This window comes from Apus apus, chromosome 8 (assembly GCF_020740795.1).
Source record: "Apus apus isolate bApuApu2 chromosome 8, bApuApu2.pri.cur, whole genome shotgun sequence".
In the NCBI taxonomy this organism is placed as follows: domain Eukaryota; kingdom Metazoa; phylum Chordata; class Aves; order Apodiformes; family Apodidae; genus Apus; species Apus apus.
This window is the reverse complement of record NC_067289.1, coordinates 5798859-5821504: the sequence shown is the minus strand read 5'-3', so window position 1 is coordinate 5821504 and position 22646 is coordinate 5798859. Positions and strand designations below refer to the sequence as shown.

The window sequence follows — 22646 nt, the reverse complement described above, 5'->3', positions numbered from 1 at the left end:
GGCCCATCTTAATTTGGCAGGGGTAGTAATCACAGGGAGAGATAAAGGGAACATTTCAAATGTTGCTGTGATGCTCGAGGTATGTCATTTATGTTGTGGGGAAATTTTATGTATTTTCACACTTGTCTCTTTCCTAGAGAAAAGAAAAATCTGGTGTGAAACTACAGTAATTTTCATTAAATGTTGTTTTGAATGCTGTTACATTTTCATTAAATAACAATGAATAGTCATGCTTTTCTTGAAGGTAGTTTTCTGTTCCACTACATGTGACAGTCGAGGTGTAGAATTCTCTTGCCTAAGTAATGACCTGTGGGCACCTTTTTATCCGTTAGGGTACCAGTTCTGCATTTTTAATTTCAGTGTTACAACCTCATGTTTGTGCAGATTATGAATGAAAGATTATTCTAGTGAGACAGCTACTACACTGCAAAATAGAAACGAGAAAGTCCATGTGATCAATTAAAGAATGGAAATGGCTGGTGGAAGGTTTTGTTCCAACCTTCATCCTGATACTTTTGTCTGAAATTAATCTGATGAAAAACTACCTACCTTAGGCTTTTTATGAGCTGTGTTAGGTCAGTTGCAGGCATGGAACAGTGAAGGTATGATCTCTATAGCTGGTTACCTGAAATACCTGTTTATGGAAATTTTTCTTGGGTAAAGATCTGAGTGCTTCTGTTTGGGGGACAAGGGAAGAGTGACTGATGTCTAGTGAAAGGTGTCCCTGCCCATGCAGGGGATTGGAACTAGATGATCTTAAAGGTCCCTTCCAACCCCAGCCATTCTGTGATTCTATAATTCTATCGTTCTTCATCTTTAGCTGTTGCCCTTGGGCTAACACAACTAGTTTGTGTTTAAAATGACTCAAAATTAACATAAAATTGGTATTTTTAATCCCTGATCAAAACATTATTGAATGAGATCAGGATTAACATTTTAGAGTTAATGGTGAATGAGCTGGTATTTTAATCAAGGATCAAAGTGCATGGTGTTAGATAAGAAACATTACCATGTACTGGTTATGGTTGACTTGTTACTGACTTCACAGGCGTTGTATGGAGATAGAAATTACTAACTTTCAGGGTTATATCCTTTCTTTGTAATGGCAATGTAATCTCTGCTCGGTCAGCTTTAGCTATCTTTTGTGTCTAGCATAAGTAGCACTGTCAGCATTTTTAATGCAGGATTTCCTGTTCTTTCCTGTCTAGATTAGAGTTCTAGAAGTATACTTTATGGAATTCACTTGCAAGAAGCTTTTATTATTGTTTAAATGGGGCTATATGTGTTTAGTAAGAAAATATTTTGTATACTTATTTATACTAGTAATACTTTCCTGTTTTGTACACAGAAGTGAATGTGTGTGTAAGCATATATATGCAAATATACAGAGAAATGGAAAATGTATTTGATTCAAGAGCCAAATATTCTTAAGGAAGGAAAATTGCTCCAGTAAGATGAGTTTTATCTTTTTGGAAAAGCTGCATATCAGGTGTTAATATTCCAAAGAGCTTTATTTATGTCCCTGTTATTGGTGACGTATTTTGTTTCCCATTAAATGTGTGGGGTGAGACTGTGTTTCAATATGAAGTTACAGTAGTATTTATTGATACAAAAAAGCCAAGACAGACAAGTGCTTTGACACAGGAATAAGCTGACGTGTGTAGCCTCATCATGCTCGTGGTTCCTGCACTAAGGCACAGGCTTTGAGGTCTACTGTGCATTTGTTATGGAATGAATATGGGTGAAAGATGTACCTGGACAGCCATTGCAGAGTGACTGAGACGTGATCACTTGTGTGTAAAAGACCTAATATAAGATGACATTTTGCTTGATAGCATTAATTGGAATGATTTATCCTAGTTAGTCTTGTCCATATGTAGCATTTGTACAGTATGTGACTTTGGATATAATTAATGTACTTTTTTGTTTGTTCCTGTAGCATAAGATTGCAATCTTATTGTGAGCTCTTGAATTTTGAATCTTGTGTTTTAAAAGAATCACAAACAGAAGCATTTAAGTTTTTTGTGGCAAGCTGTCAGAGATGGTTATTCTACATACAAATACCTTTGCTACACTCCTTTGATCTTCCTGTGTGTTATTACACTGACTTCATGTTTCTATTTCTGACATGGTTTTTTTCTTCTCCATTTCCAGGTGAAGCAGGAGCTGTAGAAGGAAGACCCTGTGGCTTGCAATCATGCCATTCCCCTTTGGCAAGTCCCATAAGTCTCCTGCAGACATAGTGAAGAACCTGAAGGAGAGCATGGCAGTTCTAGAAAAGCAAGATATCTCTGACAAAAAGGCAGAAAAGGTACAGTTGGGAATTTCCAATTGCTAAACAGAAATTGAAAGGGCAAAAAGAAATTTACAACTGTTGAAGCTGAATCAATTAGGAATTAATTTTAGCTTTTATACTCTGACAAAGGACAAGGTATTATGTACCACATACCTTTAAACAAGGGTGTTTTGTATTGGTTGGCTTTGCATTTTTATGCCACTGGCAGCTGATATGATACTTAAAGTAATTTGGCTTGGAACTGTAGGATGTTGCATTCTTTAATAAGCAGCTCACAGCCATGCAGTGTTCTGGTACTTGTGTCCACAATAGTGGCTTTACTAGTGTGCAGTAATTTTTCTGTTTGTGCTTGTCCATGCAAATGTTTGCAGAGGAGTATGGCTGTTACTGAAATGGAGGAACTTTGTGTCTCCATAGATGTCAGTAGAGGATATACTTTCTCCTGTCCTTGCCTTTCCTTAAATGAAAAGTCCCTGTCCTAGCGCAGTTTCCTTGAGATGGGATGGTTTGCTACTTCAGAATCTGAGCTATCTTTCAGGATCTGTACCTTGTTACAGTCATTTACTAGTAGTCTTGAGGGCTTTACTGAAAGTTGCCTTCAGGTTCAGCCTGTGTGCAGCTGCACCCCACCTAGTGACTTGTATGGCAGGAGGATTTACTCTTTAGATGGAGTTTTTCCTTACAAACTCAGCACAAGAGCATAGGTTACAATACTTTTTTAAAAAAACAAAACAAAACCCAAAATCAAACAAAAAATACAAGCAAAGTATCTCCCTCCCCAGCCTACCAGCTTTTGAAGCAGGCTGTGAGACTTGTCTTTTATTCCCTCCTGACATTGTTTTAAGTGTTCTGTGCCATTTTGGCATCTTTGCAGAGTCACGTATAGGAGTTAGTCACAATCTTTTTCATTTTCACCAGCATTTTAAAGCAGAATGTGGCCAGTTTCTCTACATACAGGTTCACTTAGATTTGGCACTGTTACTTGAAGTGCAGAAGAATCTGGGTCTTAACTGAATTGCAGATTTCATCCTGATACTCTTCAAAATCAGCATCTTCTGCCCCAGTGCCAGTACCTGGTATGTTCCAGGTCTCTTGCAGTGTACTATAGTATTTTTCCCTGATGGTTTTTCTTCTCTTGCTTGAGCTATTGTTTTGCAAGCCTGTGTGGAAGCTGGAAGGATCTTGATTTGCTGCTGCTTTTCTTTCTTTAATAAAGTCATCTGTCAGGAGAGATGGGGTAGGTGCGTTCTGAAGAGTCTGTGATGAGACATAGCTCTGCCTCCTTCATCTCAGCCTCATTATTAATTCCTGGAGATGTGGCTTGATCTTAAAGTCTGTGCTCTTTCGTGTCATCTTTTTCTTTTTGCTTAGACCCCTAATGGGGAACAGACCAGCTTCATTCCTTTGTGCATAGCTGTGCACTGTATCACATGCCTGTGTTCCTGATGCTGCAGCTGAAGATTATTATGTACCATTTGCTTCTTGCTGGCCTTTAATTCTCTACCTCCATCTTCTTTAAAGACCTCATTTATGTGAGTCTGCTGCTCTGTCTAGAAACAATATGCTAAGCCTGTGGAGTTTATCCTGAGTCATATAGAAAGCAGCACATTCTGCTTGAAGGAGAAAAGAAGGCAACCCATGTTCACTAGGTTAAATGTGAGGACAGTTAAATACTGACTTTCACAAGACTGGGCTGGGTATGGTAGTGCTGGCCTCTGTCATCCTCGTTAGTCACGAAAGAGACCAGTGGATGAATTTGAACATTCACGACACCGGTGTCCACATCTCCTTACGGACATTCTTCAGGAAATAGTTGTCATTGGCAAGCCAGGACTTCCACGCAGGTGACTGTGGTTGTAGCAGTTTATCTCAGGCTCTCAGGTTGTTTGCTGGTTTGGTAGAAGTTCTTCAATATCTTAAGGACCAGGCATCACATCACTGAGGGTACAGCTCTGATTAAACACCCTGAATTCGTGCCCTCTTCCTGTCCAGTCTATAGAAATGACAGGAGTAACTTTGAAGTTTAAAGATGTCATGGGTCTGAGCAGTAGCCATTATTAAAAAAGAAGAAAAAATTCTACAAGCCTGTGTCTCAATATTTGGGCATTTTTTTTTCTTTCACTGCTGCTTTCATTACTATGGTCCTTTCTGCAATGTGTCTTCCCAGCCTCCTTGTGTGAAGAATGCTGTGCTGCTGAAAGGCTGAATTCTGTGGCTAGTAGTGGAAGAAATACAGAAAAACTCACTAGACATAAAGCACAGAAATTATGACCCTTTAGGAAAAAGGGGGACGAATGCCAGGGCTTTTTATCATTCCATTTTATTAGTGATTAGACTTGTATGAAATCTTTCTCTCTCAATTATTTCTGTTTTATTGTTGCTGTTTCATCCAGGGGTGTGCTTTTGTAGGCTGTCATATAACAGCAATGAACTTCCAAGGCATGGTACATACTCAGTGTTGATGTACTATTTGTGGTAAAGTCATTCCTTTGGGTGCAGGCAATACTTCTTATCCTACACTACTTTTTTGTTAAGTACACAGAGTAGCATATTTTCTTTAATCTTGAACGTACGGAATTTGAAATATGTATGTTGATTTGACTAAAAAAAAAATCGGCACATGTTGAAGTGAAGTGAGTTTTTCAAAATTTAATTGGAGGTTCCAGAGACAAACTAGTAAATTTCTACTGCAGTACCACAGTGGGTTTATTTTTAATATATATTTCCCCATAGTTCCCACTGCACGGTGGCAGCACAATGCTGTTATGAAATGTTTAGTTTGCTACTATGAAGAGGAAGCTTGTGCATAATTGGCCAAAACATTTGCAAATACAGATTTCTAAGAAAATGAGACAAATAATTTTCCATCTAAATTATCCAGATTAATCCAAATTAATTTGCAAATTATGCTTAAACAGAATACTTCAGGTTTTTTCAGTATTCAGATTGAAATTTAAAACCTTTCTTTTGTGAGAGGGGGGGAAAAGCAAAGGAGGTAAAAAAGATTCTTAAAGCTTGGACAGTGTGTATTCCTGTATGTTGTTTATAATCAAAATGGAAGACATTTTTCCAAGCAGAAGATGTAAAACAGTAGTGGTCACAAGGTGTCTTCTTCAATTATGAAACATTCTGCCCTGTAATGCTGGAAAATTTATTTTATAAATTAAAATCTGAAATTAAAAAAGTGAATTCTAGTTGCATGTTAATCTACCTTTTTTTGAGCTCTATGAATACTGGAGAAAAAATAACCAGGTTCTTCTCCAGGTCATTTGGAAACATTCTTTAGGTTTGTGGTATGAAGTGGCTGTGAAAGCTGCCCGGGGTGTTGCTGCAGCACCGGGGGCTTGTTGGCTGCAGCCTTTCCTTTAGGATAGAGGGGATGGCTTGCTGTCTTGTAGTGTTTTTGGAAGGGAAACTTGAAATGACGATGGTAGATAATTGAAGATGTATTAATCACATATGCTGTTAGTTTTCCATTACTTGTGTCTTTTCAGAAAGGGGCTAAAGGGAAGGGGAAGGAAAGCTCTGTACAAAACGGACCTACCCTTGATCTAGCCCATTAGTTAGTCTCTCACTCGTATCTCTTCCTCCTCTTTGGCTGGCATCAGCATTTATTTTTATGCTGCCAGTTCACTTGGTTTGTGGCACGCGTTTACTGTTGTGAAGGTAAATATTTACTCATGTAATAAACTTGTTCTTCCCTACCCTCTGACCTTGGGTTAACCTGCTCCTAACAGCTCTGGTTTTGGCTTTTGGATAATTGTTTCAGCCGTGTTGTTAACCCATGGGGGTTGACTATTGCAGGCATGGTCGGTCTGTCTTCATTAAGTTCCCAGCTCAATATGAGGAACAGTCTGCTGCCTTTATGGGATAGTGCAATATGCTATTTTGATTCAGCTGAGTGTAACGTGTCATGTTGCCATAGACATAGCTCAGATTTCATTCAATGAGTTAACACTGTCATTTACAAAGCAGTAACATTTAAAATTTGTTGTGCATGTGTGTACAATTAATTAGTGGTTGGAAGAAGGCTAAAGGTTAAGTAATCTGCCTTTGCTGCTTCATGGGGCTGTTACTCCAAAGGTACAGATGGGACTTCTTCTGGAAGTAATGGGTGAGAAGATAAGCTTCTCTTCTAATTGAACTTAGCTCGTTAATGCTAGATGTCTGCAGAAAAATAATGCTATAATTTTTGGCCTTTGAAATAAACTAGTGGTACTGCTGTAGATAATAATACATCTAGAGAATTGTAGGGTTTTGTAAGTATTTTGAAATCTAATAAATTTAAATAGAATTACAAAATGGTGTTTGTTACTTAGGATAGATACTGCTTTAGACTAGTGAAAAGATCCACCACATACAGGCTCAAAATTATAGCTAGTTTACCTTTTTGATAGATGCTTTTATTAATAGTGAAGTTTATGTAATTGAGTTGTTGATGTGATAGAATCCATAGCCATAGACCCACAGCCTGCTGAGCTCACCTGAAATACATAAGGACTCGTCATGTGTTCTTTATCTTTTTCTACTGATTCTGGAAGTAAAGGCAAGTGTAAATACTTGAGTTGTACAAGTCTAAATGAAGTACTTGATATTTGATCTGCTTAGCATTTAAGGAAATAGTGAATTCTGGGTGAGGTTGTAGAGTGCCTGTCTATAAAGCTGTTCAGAGCATGGCTGACTATGGGTCCAGTAGGACTTTGAGGCTGGCTCTCCTTGAGGTGGCTGGACCCTGATGACCCTCTGAGATACCTTGCAACATAAGCTGTTCGGTATTTCTGTGTCTCTAACCATTACTTCCCACTAAAGCTCTGTTTCGTTCCAGTTCAAGTGAGGCACATTCTGATGTTCTTGACAGTTGTGAACAGCATGAGAAATAAATTTAACTGCTGGTGTCTCTTGAAGTTATTGAGTTTTATGTTCACCCTAGGCCAGAGGCTTTTTTAAGGAAAAAAAGCCAACAAAATAACAAAAAAACCCCACCCCACTCAGTGCTTGGAAACACTGTATTTTTTTTCTGTCTGCTTTGTAAGCTTTTCCATTACTATCATCTTTCTTGGGGTGGTGGCTAGGGAGGGAGCCCTCAGTTGTGGTTATTAACATTTTGGGAAGATAATTTTGTTCTCTGAGGTTTTGGTATGAAAAATTCTCCACTGGCATTTTTCTTAATTTCAGACATACCCTCAGTATTGCCAACATCTTACTTAAAATAGGTAGCTTCTTGAATGTCTGCCTTTCTTCCTCTTTCATCTTGCTTTCAAAATTAGCGTGCATGGACAAACTGCAATAGAATCTCTGTTGCTCCTTCCTCTTTTCTTGGTATCCATGCTTCAAAGGCGGTTCTTCAGATCTCTACATTTGACAGATGTTCCTGTTCTTTTCCTAGTAAAGAGATATTTCTTCTAAACTTTAAAGAAATAGAACAGTTGTGTGGTGTAATACTACTACTATATGGTGAGCTGGCTTTCTCATTTTGTCTTCAGAAGCTGTCATGAGCAGTCTTATCAAGCACCTGTTTCTTGATGTCTTGCTAACAGTGCACAGAAAATCCTTTGGAATTTCAATTAAGGAGGAGACAACTGGGACTAGGAGCCTGCAGTTAGTAACGGGAGGGAGGCAGCAGAGAGTGGAAAGATTTGGAGGAGCTAAAAATCATATGGAGCCTCCTTAAATGTCATGGAATCTTTACTTGCATACCTAGCAAAGCTGAAATGGCTTTGACTTGAATAGAGCATGGGTCATGCTGGTCTTAAGCCTCTCTAAATGCACAAATAAGTCTTTTTACATACCCCTTATAAGACAGGCAGTAGCCAAAAAGTGATCATTTTTTTTTTACTTAATTTTACTTGTGCTACCAATCATAAATACTTCACATTAAAGTGTATCCATAGCTTGTTGGCAGGCTTATCTAATTACTAAAAATTAGTTCACTTACAAGCCATTCACACTTGTTAGGCACGTGAAGAGCTAATACAATATAATTAAACCAGTTACTTGTGATAACTTTCAGCATTTGGTCCCCACGCTACATAAACATATATATTGAAAGGAGTAGTTCTTTTTTTCTCCCAGGTAGCTTTGTTTTAAAAGTCAGAAGTGAACGAGATAACTCTGCTTCCGCTGCTAAATGTTGCTTTAGCACATCACAGCAGCACAGGAATTCCTTGCTCTGGCTTCCCTAGGCAAGAGGTCAGACCTCTCTGTGTTCCTTAAGATGGACTTGAAATGAGAAGCACCTTAGCTGTATTTTTTTGAGTGCATCTCTTTCTGGGTCTAGTTGTCAGTTTCTTTTTGTATACTGAGTTAATAAAGGAGGTTCTCTTCAAGGAATTGTTAGTTGGAAAGGAAAAATTTTGTCCCCACTGACTGGAATGGGAGCCTTTGTATTTGAGAAAATCTGATGAGTGCAAAACCCGTGGGAGGGGTGGATTTGCTCTCTCTGAGCACTTTGCTATAAACAGGCAGGTGTCTCCATGTCATGTTTTCCAATCTCATCCTGTGTGTACCTCTGTTTTGTAGAATGGAATTTTTTTCAGGTTCTTATATTATCACACTGCTGTTCTTTCGGGGATTTTTGAATGGGAAGTTTAAAGGCAATAAAAAGGAAGTGATTTTTTTTACTTTTGGTAACTTGTCAAAAAACTTGTGTGTGTCTTTGCCTCTGCTTTTTTTTTTTTTTTAATAACATATAACAGTCTTATTTGCAGAAATATTATCCATTGTTTTTTTAACAAGTTGTCATTTCCTGATTATTTTTTTTCCCCTTAATAGAAGTTTACAGAATACAAGAATAATAGAGTTCACAGTTACAAAGACAAATGACATTGTACTCTAACTGTATTCTTTTCCTATTTTCTTTAGGCCACTGAGGAGGTCTCAAAAAACCTTGTTGCCATGAAAGAAATCTTGTATGGCACAAATGAAAAAGAACCACAGACAGAAGCTGTGGCACAGCTTGCTCAAGAGCTATACAACAGTGGTCTCCTTAGTACCCTAGTAGCCGACTTGCAGCTAATTGATTTTGAGGTAAGAGAATAAGTTTGGCATTACTTATATTGTGTATGTTAAAATAAATACATCTGAGTTGGTTAACCTCAGTTGGTTAAGACAACTTTTAATCTTCAGCTTTTTTTTTCAGGGTGGGACAAAACCACTAGAAAGAGAACTCATTGCTCCAAACTACCTAGAAAATTGAGATCATATAGAACATGAAATCCATTAATACCGTCACATAAACTACACAAAATTGAAGTAGATAAACCTGTAATCCTGATGTTACAGTTCTGTTAAAATTATGGAATCATTCTTAATTGTTGTATACACAGAAAGGTTAATCACTTAGTAATGCCACAGTAAATACACAATATAATACTACAAGACAAGTCTATATTCTCATCTGATTACATTAAATTACTTTAAAATATTTAAGGTAAGGCTGCTATGAAGAACTAACAGTTCAGTATCTCTCTCTCTTCAGAAACAAGTGATGCAACCTTTTTTCTGTTTTCCTCATCTTTTTTCTGTTTATTAAAAAAAAGAACAAACACAAGTTTTGTTGATTACTTCAGAATAGCAGTACTTAATTGGTATTATATACACATGCCTCTGTACAAACCTCTATCTGGCATTTGTCAGCACGTCATACAGAATCATTTAGCTTCCCAGTGCCATAGTGAAAAATCACCCTATTTAGTTATAATTGGGTTCTTCTGTTTTCCCTGAGGTCCGGCAAGAACCATTGTCTAGGAAAGGAGCCAAAAATCTATGTATCTCACTCCACAGCCTTGACCATAAAGACCATCCCGCCTAAGGTTGCCTAAAAATGATACTGTTCATAAACAAGTTGTTGATGTTGCAAGCACAACAGTTTAAAGCCCTATTGTAGTGTGACATTCCAAAAACAATGGCTTTCTTCCCTGTTCTTTCTTCTCTCCTCTACACCCCACCCATAGCTCCCTCTGATGTGTTTAATTGCCATTCTGGTGGTATTTTTTTTTTTTCCCTACCCCCACAACTGTTTATACTAAACATAAAACATTCAAGTTGTTAAATAAGCAAGGAGACCTGGGAAAGCTGGGAGGGAATGCTGAAATGAAATGGCCTTTAATTGCAGAAGAAAGGAAACGGTGAAACGTCATCTGGATTCTGCTGACCTCTAGATTCTTATCAGCTTGGTGTTTACTCAGCCCGTTATTAGTGGAGGAAACCTTCATTATCTCCTGGTAATGAAGAATGATAACAATTTGTACAGGCTTACTCTCATTAAGGAGAACTATTCATTTTATTCTAAGGGGACGTGAAAAGATTGCAAGTAGTTTCCTGCTTGTGGACTTGCTTCTGCCTTGTTACACAAGGGTATGACGGTTCCCCCTGGAGAGAGAACAGGTCATTCAAACTGCTTTCTAGGCTGGACCAGGTCTGCTTTTTAAGGATAGGATCTGGCAGATTGTCCAGCTATTGTTGTTACCTAGGATTAATGTCAACATACCTGTGCTCCAAATCTTCAGTAGCTTCCCAGCTGTTACAAGGTCAATCAGATGTTGCCTTTGATATCCCAGATCCCTGTGGCTGGGGGTTTACTGCATTGGAAATTATTTCTCCATTACTGATGAAGATAGGAACTTGATTTCCTGTTGGCTCTTAAACTTGAAGAGTAGGTCTAGAATTTATTCCTTCTGGTGCCCCACCACAGCTTGAGGTCATTCAGCAATGAAGTAAGCATAATTTTTTGTGTGTCAAGAACTTCACTCTCATTTCTGGAGGTTTCCTTGTAGAGCAGGAATAGTGAGCTAATTAATAGGCAGGAACTGTTCACTCTGACTCTTTAAGCTGTCTCAAATTTATTTGAATCTGAACAGTATGGTGAAAAAAAAAAAACCAAGAAAAGTACAAAGTAGAAACCAGAAATATAACATGTAGTGTTTTAATTAAGAAAATGTCTTGTTTGTTCAGACCTTGCTGTATATAAAGGCCTGTTTAAAATTATTTCCTTAACAGGAAGTTTGTTTTCCACATAAAGATGTCAACTCAACACAACCATCTACTTACCAGTCTTATAACCTGACTAGTTATCTCCATGCTGATTCACGCTAGTGTGTCTGTAGGAGAGGTGGTATCCCATGTGGAACTGTTTTTTTGTTCTTGTTTTTATTTTTAATTAAAAAAAAACAACAAATAACACAAAAAAAAACAACCAAAAAAATAAAAAGACCTTTTGCATAAGGGAGCCTGAATCCTTCTGCTCAGAAAACAATGCTAGCACAGTCTCCCTCTCACCTCTTGCAGTCGTGACTATTGGCACAAGGTTCAGTGTCTGTTTGCCCTTGTTAGGCCATGAGATCACTTTGTAATACATCCTTCCAACAATAACTAGCTTTGGTATAACTGTGTACCACTGTCTGTTCAATTATGTGCATAATAAGGAAATGCTGTTCTTGCAGGGGAATCCAAAGCAAGTTGTGAGATCCAGAGCAAAACTGACAATGTTAGTGAATGAGAGTTGATGACTATATTATGTGGAGTTTGAGTAAAGCAATTTCTGGAAACACTGCTCTACTCATTTCAGAACAAAGAATTCTGGTGTTGCTTTGGGCTGCCTTTCAATGGAATTGTAATTAAGAAAACAAGTGTTCACAAACAAACTCTTATATCCTGCAAACAACACTGTAACAAAGCCATCCATGGCAATTCACAAACATGCCATTTGTAAAACTTCAGTCCTCCTACATTTTTATAAACATTGTTTTTTTTCCTTATTCAATCCTGACATTGATTAGAAAACTTAAGCTTTGAATAATTGCTGTTGCTTTTTAAATTCTTCATTAAATATGCCTTGCATTTTGCTCAAAAGCTTGCTGGTGTTGCTCAGAGCATCTATAGTACAGCTGGAGATTGGCAAGAAATATTATCTACGTAAGGTTTTTTTGTATGGCATTCAGGAACCTTCAGGTGGAGTTGCTTAATGGGCCTCTATTTGCAAGTCCAGAATTAGTACAAGTTTGCATAGGCTTTTTCTGGATCAGATCTGGTAACACACAGGAATGAAGTTGTCTTTATGGCAATCCAAAATGGAAAGTTAGTTGCAGAAATCTGACTTGTAAATGGTGAATGTGAATGACAGTGCAAAGGGCTTATATTCATAATCAGCTTTTTGTTAGATGTCCATGCCAGTTTGTCATCTTTAGCTGTAGTCTGACATGAGAAATAAATAGAAACTGGATATATATTCAACCAAGAGAACATTTCCAGGTAATTTTTTCCTGTGTAGTGCTATCCTTGGGCATTGTCTTATGTTTAATCTGTGCTGAATTCCAGCATCGTCATCTTATTTGTACTTCTTTTTCCATTGAAAAATGCAAGACTTGCACTTTGAGTCAGTGGATGATTTCACTTTGTAGTTTTTATTTATTTATTTAGCTTCCATAAGGTACAGTTTTAAGTTTGATGTTGAGACTACAGTCAGAAATGCTCTGCACACTCTGCCTGGTGGCATGACATCTTCCTAGGCAAGGGAGAAGATAATGGAATATTGAAAAAAAACCACTTTCAGGCAAGAGCCCATTTAAAAACTGGTATGTTATTAGCAAAAGCAAGTATAAAACAAGCCTAGGAGATTGATGCTACATAGAAATATCTGTTGAAACATCACCTGGCTTTATTTCTTAATGTAAATTACCTGTGACCTGGCTGCAACATGATGTAGTGCTCTGAATGCTTTGGAGTGTTTTCAGGTGGGTATAAAGAATCGGAGTATTCGCTCTGTTTAAGGTCAGAGTACAGAGGCTGACTGAACTGCAGTACTCAGATGGTAGGAATGCCTCAGAAGATGATGTTTCATTGTTACTTGCCTAGTGGACTTTGAATATTGTGTGTTTAACTGCTGATGTTTTTGACAGGGCAAAAAAGATGTCGCACAAATTTTCAACAACATTCTCAGAAGGCAAATTGGTACAAGAACTCCCACAGTTGAATACATCTGCACCCAACAGAATATATTGTTCATGCTATTAAAAGGGTATGTACACTGTGAAGCATAAATAGGCTTTTACATTAAGTAAGAAGTTGTTAGTTTTGTTTGTCTTGGGGCCTGTAAGTCCCCTAAGTAAAGGAAAATTTGAGTAATAAACTGCCAAAAATACACTTTTGCATGAAATGTGACTGAAAACTGAGAACTGTTAGTAACTTGAAATATTTTTACTGGGGTAGGGTAGACATTTTCCTTTCAAAATAACTATTTGATCCTATTTAAACTGTTTTATTGTGGACTGAATCCTTCATCAAGATTTAAAGGCTGTTTCTTTTTCTTTAACCATTGTAATTTCCAGTTTTCCGTCTTACCCCCAGTTCTTAGTCTGGTCTTAGACTTCTTATTCATAGGGATTTATATTCCTGTAGTGACACAAATGCACTAACTCAAACCTGACCAAACAAAGGAATGATTTGGGGCATATGGTGCATGCCAGATGGCTGTTTTCTTCCTCTATTCTTGTGTTGTCTGGTGTGCTGGATATTGGAAAATCATGCCATCTTGAATAGGCGTTTGCACATGTAGAGCTGTGGACCTCAAACAGGAAAGCAGAAAGGTGGTGTTAACATTTTCATGTTAAAATAAGATTTTTAAAAAAACTGAGAATGTGCTCTCTCTAATTAAAAATAATTGCTCATGTTTCTGATAACATTTACTAAGAAAGTCCTGAAAATTGCAATTCCAGTGTGTTATTTTGGGATAGAGAAGTTAATAAAAAAATTAATCCTTTAAAAATTCAGCTATTTCAAATACTAGTTTTATAATTTGTGTTGAAGGTGCTGATCAGTACTTTCTCCACCTACTGGGATTGGGTATGAAAAGGTCCTGCTTCCCAGCAGGATACTTGCCTGTGTTATGATGGTAGCATTGAGATGAGGACAATCAAGTATAATTTTAAATATTTAAACAGGAAGCTTTTTTTTTTTCCTTTTCTCTTCTCCTAGTTCGTAGTTAGTCATTAGAGATGTTGACTTACCTGCCTGACACATATGCTGAATTAATTTCATCTATTTTATTGTCGTGTCTCTACATTTACCTAATCTTGGCCATTGTGTAGGCCACTGGAAAGTGGATCATATAAGAAACCTCTGTGGAGAAAGCAGGAGTTTTATATCTTCTAGTTTCCTGCTAGCTCCAAAGGCTTAGCACTAGAAGCAGTATGGAATATTTGCTTCAATTCGTGACTATAAGATGAACATTTGTCTGCCAGAAGTGCTCTGTTGGTTGTGTGGTTTTTTCCCCCTGCGTTACAGCCCTGATTTTGGGAGGAAGTCAGATTTAAATATTAGAGGGACAAAATGAATATATTAATTGTGGCATAACACAAAAGAAAATACTGATTTAGTACTTCTTAAAAATGAATTGCAAAAGAAGCAAAGACATTTGAGGTGCAGAGAGATGAGACTACTTTCTCAGCATGCTGTCTTTGATATGTGACTGAATGAGGGCTGTAACACATTCGTCCTCATTTTTAGTCTGTTTGTCACTCTTCAGAGAACATGATTCTGACAGGGATTGTTGAAACATTTATTCATAAATCAGGATGTTTGAAGTGGGCATTTAGTTAGCTTTAGTGATTTAATTGTACATTTGGTATCCAACGGAGTCAAATTTATGTATGGCATGAGTTCCAAAAAGTTCAGTACATTTCTAATCTCTGTGACAGGTTAAATGGGAAAGTATTGCAGGATTTAACAGGAAAATTAATAACAAAATGTTTTATATGGTAATATAGTTAGTGCTTAGTGTGCATAATGATACTTTGCTGCTGAATTATTCTAGTGAATCTAAGTTAGCTGCCAGTGGTATAGGTGGGAGGCCAGAAGGTATGTAAGAGGCTTTAACTGCTCCAGAGCCAGGTAGGTAACAGCAGACCCAACTTTTCTGTAGGGTGGGATAGCTAGATTGCAATGGGCTGAAATGGCTTGGAAAGGCAGTCCCATCTTTTTTCAGGTTCCAGCTGTTGGCTTGCTTGGGAAAACAAAGACCTAGTAGCAACTACAAAGGTGCATTTCTGTCAAAAGTGTCTGAAACACACTGTTGTGAGGGTTTGGCAGCTGCTGTTGATGTCTGCTAAAATCAACTGAGAGAAGCCTCTAGTATTTCAGCAAGAAAGCTTGCCAAGGAAGTATAGAAGCAATTTCTAAATGAAGCCATCAGGGATGGCTTCATTGCTTCCATCAAATCAGAGATGGACATGTTCCAGAGGCCTCTTGCTAAGTATCTGCACCTCCTTACGAGGGCTGATGAAGACTTGGGAGCAGAGATGATGTTTAATATTGTCTTTACAATCAGAGGAGAGTTGCCAGTTTTCAAGTTTGAAGCCCACGTAGCGTAGAGTAGCCAGTGATGCTGAAAAATGGTTTCATTAAAGAGGAGACATGAATTTTTGTTCAGTATTGGTAACCCTTTATGCTTATATAGTGGGTAGCTTTATGTAGATTGCTGTTATGTTTAAGCAAACAGCTTTCAAGACAGAAATCACTGCTTTCCAGATGTCTGAAATCCCACCAATATGAAAAAAAACCTGATTTTGAGTGTGAAGAAAATATTTTTGGTTAGTCTTGCCTCTCAGTTTGTGAAAGACATTTGTATTGACTGTAATTTGGCATTTAACTGGCAATGATTTCAGTAATATTTCCTAGAGGTATTTAAAAGTGGAATTTAATGTTTAAATAAGTACCTCTAATGTTTTGCATTTTTATTTACTTGGTAGTGCCGAAAATAAATTGGCCATGTGGTGTTGCACTGTTAACTTGTGAAAGTATTTATAAAGAATCATTGTGTTTTGTTGTGCTTTTTTTTTAAATAGGTACGAATCTCCAGAGATTGCTCTAAATTGTGGAATAATGCTTAGAGAATGCATCAGGCATGAACCACTTGCTAAAATAATCTTGTGGTCAGAACAATTCTATGATTTCTTCAGATATGTGGAAATGTCAACATTTGACATTGCTTCAGATGCATTTGCCACATTCAAGGTAATTTACATACAACATTTGAATTACTATTTCTGTAGTTCTCTGCTTAAAGAACCCAGATATTGTGTGTTTCATTTTTGGGCAAAACAAGCCTGGAGGTGAGGGGGCAGGAGGGAGGAAAGGTGTGATGCAAATGGGTAAGTTGGACACTCTAACTCCTTATTTCTCAGAATGCAAGACATTTTTTAAAAAAAAAAATTAATAAATATACACACTGTGTTCCTCATAACTTTTATTCTGGAAAGCAAGATTACCATGCATTAGCTCAATATGTGTGCACTTGGGGGCTTTTAAATTTGTGCCTCCAGCTCTTAAAGTGAGCGAAGTCCTTTTCACTGTGTTATGAACCTGAGTATATTTGATGATCACACTTTGGGAAATTTTTTTGTTGTCCTAAAACAACCAGTTATGGGACTTAAAGTATAATATCAATCAATATTAAATAGAGGGTCTTAATCTTGGTTGTATACAGTTTTGTGCATAGAGCATAGCCCTGATCCAGGAATAGCATTCTGCAGTGATGATTCCACAGGCTGTTTACCTGTGTGACTTAACATAACACATAGCAGACCTTTCCTGACTGATGCCAAGATCCTTAGCAATGTCCAGGTAATTGCATTCATGTCCTAAATTTCTTTATTTAGTGAAATAGCAAATTTTTCTATTGGTTGCCTTATGTGTACTCAGTGTTTAATAGGAATGTATATGTACTATTGAAATATCTTAGTGACAATATTGGTTTTGTGCTCTTTTACAGGATTTGCTTACAAGACACAAGTTGCTAAGTGCAGAATTTTTGGAACAACATTATGATAGGGTGAGCAGATAATGTTTTAATATTCAGAATTTCCTAGTGCTCTGTATCTTATTTGACAAAATCAGTATTTTCATTCCTTGTGTAGCTTTCTTTTTGGACATTTACACACAATATTAAACCAATTGAACTTACAGTAATTGCTGCCAATCAGTGAAGATCAAGACCTTATTGTTGAATGCAGAAAGGTGTAAAAACAAGAGAATGTGGCAGAAATCTAGTTCTGTGAAAACTAGATCTGATTTTTCCGCTAGAGGGAACCCTTTTCTTGTCTTTTTCTTGTGTCTGTATTAGCCCATAGGAGCCACAGAATACAAGATAGCCGTTATCCACCTGCTGGGGACTCCTGAAATTAATGAGCAGTGTTCAGTACCAGGAACTATTATCGTTTAAGAAATAAGAGGATAACTATTTCCACCACATTGCAGTCTAAATATTAAAAGCTCCTAAAAGAGAACACCAAATTTGTTTAAAATGTTTACAAGGTTTAAATAATACTGACTTAGAGAAGTCTACTGAGATTTCAGATTTTGTTTACTCTTTTGTTATGAAATTGCATCTCCTCCAGTTTGTTATAATCATTTGGAAGAAGAGCATGTATGATGCTTGGAAAGGTCCTGACCCTTCTCTTTTTTCCTGTGTTTAGTTCTTCAGTGAATATGAGAAGTTACTTCATTCAGAAAATTATGTGACAAAGAGACAGTCACTTAAGGTAAGGCAATTTAATTTTCTTCTTAAATGCAAAGTTAGAGAATTCCTTTAATTTCAAAGCTGGTTGACTTTAATTGAAGTGGCTTCAGTAGCTGCCTTGGATAGTGCTTATTTCAGTTTTTCATATGTTGATTTTTGGGATCAGCTAGTTTTCTTTAGTCCAGTCCTTCCATTATGTAGTGTCCAGCACACACCAAGGCATTTCTCCCTCTGTCCAGAAACAGCTCAATGCAAGTGCAGAGTTTTTTAGTGAATTTTTTCCTTTAACAAATCTGGACACATTTAGATCATTTAATAAATATTCACATGGTGTGACTAGAGCAATACAAATCTTAAATTCAAGTAGGTCAGATGTAGTGAATGTAAATATAATACATAACTTACAGCAAAAGTGGTAGTTGTGGGGAATATCTTTTTACTCCCTTCTGGACAAAAGGTGGCAAAAGAAGTGTAAATATTTCTCATGTGAAGTAGTAACTTTATTTGGTTCTTTTGTTGTTGTTGTTGTTGGCTGGTTTTGTTTGGTTTTTAAAACTACATTCTTATTGGTAATATATAGCTTCTGTATAAGTGAAAGTTATAGAGTTGCTTTGGTTAGAAAAAACCCTTACGATCATGTCCCTCAGCACCACACTTACACATCTTTAAATACCTTCAGGAATGGTGACTTGACCAGTTCCCTGGGCAGCCTGTTCCAGTGCCTGGTGATCCTTCAATGAAATCACGGGGCAAAAAGAATGAAAAAGACTTTTCATCAGTTTCAATTCATAAGAAGGGGTGGGGAAGGTGATTTTTCACTTGTTGAGAAAAAGGCGAAGCTGGGTCATCAAAATAGGAGTAAAACACACTTAGAACTTTGGGCATTTGAGTTCTGTTGTTGCTATCTTTACAGACTGGTGTCAACTATTCAGTGTGTTTTAAAGCACTTATGAAAAAGTTGTTTCTTATGTCCAATGTCAGGAATTTTTTAATTTGGGCTTGCTTTCCACTTCTAGCTTCTTGGTGAATTGTTACTGGACAGACACAACTTCACGATTATGACGAAGTACATCAGTAAACCTGAAAATCTCAAGTTGATGATGAACCTTCTACGAGACAAGAGTCGTAACATTCAGTTTGAGGCCTTTCATGTGTTTAAGGTATGTTTAAAAAAGCCCAGAGTAAAATAAAGAACAAAAGGAACCCCGCCAGAAGTTTTTCTGTTAAGTAAACTACTCAGCTGAGTCTAAATGAAGTTTATCTTGATGTTTACTAAGTTGCTAAATAAAGAAGAGTACTTATGTTTGTCTTTATTATGATCCATCTTTACAACTAGCTATCTTTGTATCTTTTGATAATTGTATAGACTTCTAGGGATTTTCATAAGTTTGTCAGTGTTATTTATTAGAAAATTTTGGAATTAAGAAAGGTGAATTGCAGTAAGATAAGGAGGAATGCATGTTTTCATATGAAATCGTGAAGCATCTTGGAGTTCCAGGGTTTTCTTCCATGCTTCATAATCTGAAGTATAGCAGTATTTTAGTCAAGTCACCTACATTTCAAATCCTGAATTGTAGCTTGCACATTGTAACAGATACCTTCTTGCTTTGCAGCAGACAGGCAAATAGCTAAGAGTTTGGAGATACAGTTTGCAGTATAAAAGTTTTCAGTGACCTTTAGGATGCTGTATATAATCTGAAGCCATGCATTGCTGCATGATGTAACTGTGAAGGGTGGTCTAGTGGTTTCTGCTGAGAGTGCTGTGGCTGATCACCTCCCACAAATGGAATTTACCTTGGTACTGCTGTTCAGCCTCTATTCTAGTAATAAAACAGAGTAATTTTTTTTAAAACATGCATTTACTCCATTATTTTTGCTGTAGAGATACTCGAATATGGAATGAATGAAACATCATTTCAAGTTACAGTCATCACTGTTTTAAGGTTTTATTTTTGGTTGTGGTTGGTTTTTTTTAGACTTAGCCTTCCGTTTCCTACGATTCTGCTAAATGCCTTTTATTTTCTTGCAGGTGTTTGTAGCCAATCCTAACAAGACACAGCCTATATTAGACATCCTTCTAAAGAACCAGACCAAACTTATTGAGTTCCTCAGCAAGTTTCAGAATGACAGGACCGAGGATGAACAATTTAATGATGAGAAGACCTATTTAGTTAAACAGATCAGGGATTTGAAGAGACCAGCACAGCAAGAAGCTTAATCTCCAATAAACCCTTAAAATATTAAACCCAAATTCAGCATTTGCTGTTAGATATTCAGCATCAGGCACTCTTATCGATTCATGAGGAACATTACTGCTAATCTGCTGTTCAGTGAACGGTTTTTGTTTTTCTCTTTTCTTTTTTAGTCCAAGTTGAAAAACATAGCTGCTGCTTTCTTGCACAATGTGGACTTTCTCGATATTTGTGTCATTTCAGAATTCAAAGACACTGCTTGTTTTAGGAGTCCTGAAAAGAGAGATTCTAGGTTCGTGAAAGCAAACATATAGATACTAGTTTGGTTTAGGAGAGGTGGTGTTCATGTAGTTAAGTAACAGGTTGCATGCTTGCAAATCTGAATAAATCTGTATGTTTGCACTTACCTTGTTTGAGATATGAGCACAATGTGACCTGTGCATACCTGGCACCGTAGTATAAGATTATATGCCTTGATTTAAAAAAAAAAAAGTGCAGTGCTTTATTTGTAATCAAGGGGAAATGTATCCAAGATGTGAGCTTATTGGGATAAACAATTGTCTTGCAAATAAACTGATATTGAAACTTAGCAACCTTTAAAAGAGTGAAATCTCAAGGTTCATAAGGAAAATGTATATATGCCTTTCACTGCTTTATAGATTTTTTTTTTGACATGATTTGATTTTCTGAGAAATGACTTGTAAACTTGGAAATATGTTCTAAGGGTTTTTGTTAATTTTACTTTAAAGGTATTTCAGACAGTAGACCTAGCAGTGACATTTTGCATTTCATTTCAATGATGCTTGCTGGTTTCTTTTGTATATAACTCCTAGGCTGCTCATTTCTTTAAAATATGATTTAATTTGTACAGCAGAGGAATGTTATTGTATTAGTCTGTAACTATTACCTAATATTGAGTTTTGCAAAATGAATGCTCATATGTAATGAATACTTCAGATCACATGGAAATGCTGATTTAACAATCTTGAGTACTGCAGCATTAAAAAAAAAAAAACAAAACACAACCCCAAACAAATTCTTTGTATTCACTTATCTAACGGGGTGCCATCAGTTAGGGTAGGCTGAAACAGAGAACTGGAACCCTTTATACTACATTCTTACTGGATAATATTGGCCTTATTCAATTAAACTAGGATTGTGCTCACCAGCTCTGCAAATGGCAAAGATTAAGCTGAATTAATATTGATTCCTTTTACTTCTGAGGAGCCTGCAGTATATAATTTCTTTCTTACAGTAAATAACTCAGTGCAGTAGTTGTGCCAGTGAATGATTTAATTCCCTCCAACTTCAAGAAACAATTTAATGTCCCCAGGGTAACAAAATAATTTGATTTTGCAGATTTTGTTCTTTAATGCTGCAATCTATCAGTATTTATAAAAATTTGCACCGTGTACTGTGACCGTACAAAAGGAATCTACTAAGGATAGCTAAATGATGTTATTAAAATTGTATCTATCCATCATATAGTAATGTTAAGATCACAACCAACCAAACTTATGGATTGGAGTCTCAAAAGTTCGAATTCTGCATGGCTGAGTCTGGTTGAGAATGCTATAGAAAGTGTTTGTTGCTTCCTGTCCTCCTCCCAGTTAAAATACTGTGCAATCAGCAAGATTGAACTCCTAAGTTATGTTTAAGCTGATTTGAAAGCCTTCACAAGGGAAGTCAGGTGGCTCCAGAAAATGGAGTGGTTTCACTCAGTTGTTTAAAATTGCTCTTAACATTATAATTGGTCTTTTGCAGGTTCTTAACATGTCCTTTGCAAATCGATTCATTTTGCCTACAGGAAAGGAAAGAGCTTACTCTTACTGAGGATCACTTAGGCAGAATTGGCCACGAGGTGGCATTGTAGTTCAGTACTAACAGGCTGTTATATTTTGATTTATCATAGCTGAGTGGAGGAAAACATTATTTGCCAAGTTATTCACCATAATATGTAAGGCTTCCTCTTTAGAAAAATGTAGATGTGCTAAGGATTTCTGTATGTAAAGAAGTGAAAACGTGGACTGGGATAGAGGTTACTCTATATTAGGCCTTGGAAACAATGGCTACAGTGACTTTTTTAATATGTGGAAACATTTGAATGTTGGCTTTTGAAAAGAAGTTGTATTTAAATTAAAGCTCATTTGATGTGCTCTTCGTATTAAAAACTATTGTTCTGGAAGTGGTTTCTTATCTGCTTGAAGGCTTAAGGGTGTTACTAAAAGTTATTTAAATGTGAGCGGGTTTGGGTTTTGCTTTTTTTTTTTTTTTTTTTTTTTAATTTTTAATAAGAGATGTATACAATTGTAATTCTACTTCCGTGGTAGCATTTCATTTCTCCTGAGGAAAATGCATTTCTTATAAAAAAAAAAAAAATCTGGCTGGCCCCATAATTTAAATTGAAATAAAATTTTGAAGAAAAATGTGTGTTCTTTATTGTGTTACTGAAGAGGATGAGTTTTCTATGGACGTGTGTCTGTTCTCCTTTATTGCCTTAAGGGGTTCACCTTTCTCCCTTTTTAAATCATTAAAATCATTTAAATCATTTAAATCATTATAATCATTTAAATCATTTAATTTTAAATCATTAAAGACTCTGGCTTGCAAAAACATTTTTTAAGGAATTAAGCCAAAGTGCTGTATT

General features: G+C 36.7%; 1 protein-coding gene across 4 annotated transcripts in view; it reads left to right on the top strand.

Moving 5' to 3' along the window:
* Positions 1–22425, top strand: part of CAB39 (calcium binding protein 39) — a 41429-nt gene extending 19004 nt beyond the window's left edge. For 2 of the 4 annotated variants that reach the window (XM_051626479.1, XM_051626480.1), the window contains exons 2-9: positions 2155–2311; positions 9158–9322; positions 13192–13310; positions 16135–16303; positions 17061–17120; positions 17764–17829; positions 18824–18967; positions 19837–22425. In XM_051626479.1, the coding sequence (XP_051482439.1) occupies positions 2198–2311; positions 9158–9322; positions 13192–13310; positions 16135–16303; positions 17061–17120; positions 17764–17829; positions 18824–18967; positions 19837–20025 (1026 nt within the window). In that variant the 5' untranslated portion in view covers positions 2155–2197 and the 3' untranslated portion in view covers positions 20026–22425. Of the gene's footprint in view, positions 1–2154; positions 2312–6292; positions 6411–9157; positions 9323–13191; positions 13311–16134; positions 16304–17060; positions 17121–17763; positions 17830–18823; positions 18968–19836 lie in introns of those variants that run through there. The other 2 variants (XM_051626482.1, XM_051626481.1) reach the window with 2 other exon arrangements.
* Positions 22426–22646: the final 221 nt, after the last annotated feature.